General features: G+C 37.8%; 1 protein-coding gene across 1 annotated transcript in view; it reads right to left on the bottom strand.

Annotated features, from left to right (window-relative positions):
• Positions 1–500: 500 nt before the first annotated feature.
• LOC102376867 overlaps positions 501–5762 on the bottom strand; it is a gene marked incomplete at its 5' end in the record, with an annotated part of 37554 nt that continues 32292 nt past the window's right edge. Inside the window, one exon of the mRNA XM_006023654.2 lies at positions 501–1698. Within this exon, the coding sequence (XP_006023716.2) occupies positions 1180–1698 (519 nt within the window). The remainder of the gene's footprint in view (positions 1699–5762) is intronic.

Genomic DNA, 5762 nt, shown 5'->3' with positions numbered 1-5762 from the left:
TTGACAAGACCAAATAATTCTTTCATGAGCACCCAGTGCAGTAAAGGAGCATCTTATTATACAAGTGCTTTAATTGATCTATCCTCTCCACATTCATGACTTTCTCCTTTCATAGATTTCTAAAACTAAGAACTATTAAATGTTGTAAGAATGAAATTCTCACTTGCAAATCCTTAAGTAGTTCACTTCCATTATGTTTTACTTGCAGCTATTTTTCTGTTAGTGCCATCTACTGGTTTAAATCTGTCATTAGGTTCTAAATCTTTGCTCATGTAAATTAAACATCAGATTTTCTATAAAACAAATCTTATTTACCTTATTCATGGAAATCATCATACACCACCATTGGTGAGCCTTCATTAAGGCAAGTAAGGATTTGGCCCAAAGACTTTTACTATAACATCCCAAGAAGGAAAGTTAATATATTTATTCTCTTTTTAATACAAATTCTCAGTCCAGAATACCACATTTTTTATTTTAAAAGGTAATGCTGTGGACCTTCTTTACCTGTACTACCTTTGCAAAACACTGTATTAAAGATGGGGTGAGGGAGAATCAAAGATTTTGGTGTCTTTGTAGAATTTAAATGTGCTGCTTGTCCAACCCAGAGTATTTTCTCAAACCACCGTTATCCAAAAATAAAATAAAATATACATTTCAAACTCCATAAGAACTAAAATCACCTACCAAGTATGGATATGACATTAGTGTTTACCCATGTAACGGCTCCTTCAGAATGATATCAATTCACCACTTGTAAAAGGTTCAAGTCCTGCAAAACTGTCTCTTGTCTTGAAAAGTGAGAATGTTTGAGGCTTTCAATGTTTGCCGATTGAGCCATAGGTTTACTCCAAAACCCGTTTTATTATTTCAAGGCAAATGTTCAATCACATATCACCTACAGAATTCTTTGCTCAAGTTTTTGTTAAATTTAGAAAGCTGTATCCAACTTCTGATGAAAAGTAATTCACCATCCAAATAGCATGCCGGACATGTAAGTCATCAAAATATCTCTCTTTATACAGCAACCAAGTGCTATTTTGGTATTGTACCACAGCAGTTTGCCCTGATTGATCAACATCACCAATTATGGAAACATCTACATTTCACCAAAAATTGAAACAGTCTGTCTTATGCTGTGAAGTTGGGCTGACCAAATGCCACTTCTTTTATATGAACTCATTGCAAATTACCATGTGTAAGTTTTGTTTCTCCTTGTCCCTCATCTTTACCTTGTAATGCATCAGGATCTACTGGCAAGTGATCAAGCATTGACTTAGAGCTGAATTCTCTCTCTGCAAGGAACATCTCATCTTTAGCTTTAGGCCGTACATCTAGCTCATCGATTTTCTTCTCCTCACTTGCGACTGGAGCTTCAGCAAGATTTTCAGATTGTTTGTCATCATCTTCTGTTACACATGCTGCAGATTTATAGCCTGCAGTAACTGTTCCAGTTCTGACCTCTGCAGCACTGCTAGGAAGAATGTCAATGGATCTCTCCCCCAAATCTTCTGTCTGCACTTCTTGCTTCTCCTCTATATTGCTGGAGCCTACATTAATTGAGCATTCACAGTGATAATAACCAGATTCCTGTTTCTTCTTATGCATAGCACAAAGATCGATTTGACTGAAGACTTCTGTACCAAAAAAGCTATCTTCATATTCCTTATATAGATCCGAATTTATTTTTCTGAAGCCCTAAATATTAAGGAAGTATTTTAACATTATACTGGCATCTTTAAGTGTATAAGAACATTAAATATTTAATACAATATGAAATATATTTTCCCCCTCCAGGACCTGGTAACATTTAGTTATGTTTATAAATATTGGAAAAAAGCAACATGAAAAAAGAACCTTAGAGATATAAAAAGTAATGAAATAGAGGCCCCGAGTAAAACAAGTTATTAGCACCACTTATACATTACACACACTTTCCTCCCCACAACCCCCTGCCCCCGTTTCTTCCCCAAACAGCACATTATGGGGTCATTTCCTCAATGTCCCAGATAAAAGCATGAAACCTAGATAAATCTAGTCTGTCACCATTCTTTAAATGTATTATTCTGTCTAGTTTTAAAATGTGCCTTAAGTAATTTTGCAAAAGTGATGTCCATTGGGAAACTACTTCTACCATCTCCTTAATCACCTTCAGGAAGGTTTCTATATTATTTTACTTGAAGTTTTCTTTGCTCAATTTCCTCCCATTACTACCTTGTACACCTGAATAATTCATCTCCCTCCTTGGTGTTAACACTTTACAATGGTACGTAAATAGTACACCAGAGACAGGTTACAAATAAAGCTCATACAGTTTCTTTTCCTTTTACCCAGAAGCAGAAAGTGTTAAAAATATTCAGTTCCATAGTCTAGTGTAAAAGCAAACTCATTTCAGCAAGCTGAAAATAAAAGGGGCGGGGGGTATAACAACTACAACATCACCATCTCTTAGAAAAAAAAAGTGTTCATCGCTGCTGATGTCTTGGCAGCCGAATCCTAAAGCAGTCAGAGTGTATAAATGGAAATGTCAATATATTAGAGTGCTTCAAGGAATAAGTATGTTTTCTTCAGACCCTTATTAATAAAAGTAATGACTGCCATTTTGTTACGATCAAGTAGCATGTTCAATGATCTTTGTAATTTAAGACTTGATATTACAAATGTATCGGTCAACAGCCCCCAGAATCTCCACTGACAAAAAGTGAGTAATTTTTCTGCAATTCTCTTTATCGACAAATTCAAAATATAACTGTTAGTTCCCCTTTACAAAGGCTAATAAGGAGGTTTGAATAATTTTACAATTATTCAGTCCCTCAGGGTTTTAAGTCATTCAGTGATGTGCTGGCAATATTTTAATAAGGAGCTCACAAGAAAGCTTTTAGCCTTTAACAAACCACATGTGTGTCAGGAGTGCATGTGCAAATGAAGCAAGGGGCAGATGAATTAGTGAAGTCAGGGAAGTAATCCCAACCTTTCCGTCAACCTAACAGGAGAATTCCAACAGGACTCTTGGGAGCCCTCTGTAGAGCATTCACATGGGGAAGTCTGTACCAATTTCTCTCAGCTCAACAGTCTGAACATCAGTAATATTAAGACAGTAAAATAACTATGAAAATAAAGCATTCCTGAACCTACCACTAACGGTAGCATTCTTGTTGAAAAATTGCCTAATTTGTAACATGGAAATGTCATGAAGACTGTAAAAATAACGTCAGTGTCACATTAATGCTAGAAGTGGTTTCAAAATTTGACATAATGTTATGATATTGAAAATGGAGAGCAGACATTCATAAACTTGCATGTATTAATTGCAACTCCTTCCCCGTGATCAGTTATCATACTAAATTATGAATTTAGACTTGGAGCTCCACCACCAAGAGTACACATGAAGGCTTTCCAACTAGATATAAAAATTGTGGTTAGGGTTTTCTGCATTGCTTTCACAAACTTTATGCACATATAATTTGAATATCTGTATGAAAAACAATGTATTTGAGAAATGTGACCAATATCATCACTAAAAATAGACAACATTCATACCTAGGAGGGAGCAGGCATAGGATTGCTCTTCCAATATTCAGCGTTGTGATCTTCCGCCATAAGTGTTTTGCACCAGAATAGTAGAGTTACTTTACCAAGTTGCATAGAGGTAACTAGCCATGTTGGTTTGAAGTTAGGCAGAAGGTATAGTAGGATGGCACCATATATGCTACCTCATTCAGGTAAGCCAAGCTTTCATAGGCTACAGCCTACTTTGAAGGGATTGCTATGAATATTATCTGATGTATTGGTAAATTCATCCTCAGAATCTGACAATGTAAGCTATAGCTAGTAGAAGTTCATGCCTCTCTGAACAAGTGAACCTATTTATAAGGTGCCATCTCAACCTGCCTTTTTCTGTCAACAATGGATACATTTGAATCTGGATCCTAGATGGATGGTTTGTAACTCAGTTAGTTTGCAGAAGGCCATTAAATTAAAAGAGGAGCTATTCAACTTTTTACCGGAGCTTTTATTTTAAAAGGGTGCTATTTCTCCAATTAGATGGAGCATATCAACTGTTTGACCCACCTGACCAAGGAATTGACAGCCTTTGAAATAAAAGGTGCAAACAACTGGAGTACCTTAGCAGTCCATGGCCCATGTGCAGACATTAAGTTTCTCCTGGAAGAGCCACTGCTCTCCCAGAAGAAACCACAAGTGTACAGATACTCAGGATTTCTCCCATAGCAGAAATGGCTGCTCTGAGAGAAGAATAACCAGAGGGTTAGGGTTAAACCACTCCAAAGAGAGTTTCTCCTGGGAGAGAAAATTTCCATATACATCCTCTTCTGAGAAAAGCCACAGCAGTGCTCCAGCATCCCAGGGTGCTTTGCTCCTATCTCACCCCTCCCTCTGGGAGACAGCATGTCACTTGCTGGACTCTACTGCTGCAGCCAAGCAGGGAGCAGAACACACCCTTCTCTTCACAATCCCCACATTGCACTGCAGAGAGATGCAGGCTGACTCTGAGCAGTGTAGGTCAACCAATCAGGTCTTCCCCGTGCACTGCTGCCATACCATCTTCAGGTAGACTGAGGGAGCCTGCAGAGCATGCTGATGTGTGTGCAGAGGCCCCCTGGCTGCACAGCATTCATGTCACAAGCTCTTTACTCTCCAGGGGCTCAGCATCTGAACATTGCTTCAGGTGTGTCTAAGTTTTTCAACCAGATCAACCTGAAATAATTCTCCCAGATCATATGAACACATAACAATTTATTCTATCTACATATTCCCCAGCTGTTTCATTAATCAGAGAGGAGAAAAAGGTGGGGGTAGGGGAGGTAAGGAAAGTAATTGCCGGAAGTATCCAAACTCTCCTTTATTTATTGTTTTGCACTTTATAACTTAAACCTTAGCAAAGTGGATGTGAAGTGTTAATAAATCAGACTAGTAGCACTTGACAAATTTGCTTCGTGACAATACAAATGCAAGACACTGAATAGTTAAGACTCTCAGCAATAGGGAGCCTGTCCAGTTTGCTCATTACATGCTGTATCAGTACTCTTACTATGTTAATTGCAACCTTTCCCTCAACCTTCGTCTAGCCCCAAACTAACTTCAACAGCAATTAGATCAGGCCTTAAGAGAATGGTCTCATTTAACTTATTTGTCATGTGTAGTTAAAAGGGGAAGGGCAAAAAACAAGATCCATGCCCATTATTTTACATTCAGATTAAAAAGCTATATTAGTGAATTTACCCAGTTGACAGCACATTGGTCATTTAGTTTTGCCAAATAGCACACAGCCAAGATCGGCCAATTGACATGGCATGTTGCTTATTTGGCTAGTTGGCTGTATGCTGCTCAACACGCCCATCTTGCTTCCCAGACCCTGGATCCGCTTTACTTGTACTACCCTGTGGAGATAAAGCTTAGTGCTTGGAAAAGTAATTTAAAGAGGGTCAAATATGCAGGTCTTCAATAGCTAGAATCATGCCACACATATAGACTGTTGTCAATAGAAGTTTTTTCTCCATATTTAACAGAGAAAGATAGCAAGCATCTCAAACTTAACATAAAAACCCCACTCAAAGTGCATTTCTATAACAGTGAAGTGGCAATTTGCTAAAAGAAAATGTAATTATAACCAGTAGATGGCATCATAATAGCTAAAATAATATTTTGTCCTTTATAAAAAAAGACAAGTACCAACATCAAGTTGTTTTTTTCTTTTCAGGCTGTAATCTATGCCCGTTCCTTTACCCCCCCCCCCTTTTTTT

The sequence above is a fragment of the Alligator sinensis genome, unplaced genomic scaffold (assembly GCF_000455745.1).
Source record: "Alligator sinensis unplaced genomic scaffold, ASM45574v1 scaffold597_1, whole genome shotgun sequence".
Taxonomy (NCBI): domain Eukaryota; kingdom Metazoa; phylum Chordata; order Crocodylia; family Alligatoridae; genus Alligator; species Alligator sinensis.
This window is presented reverse-complemented; position numbering and strand designations above follow the sequence as displayed.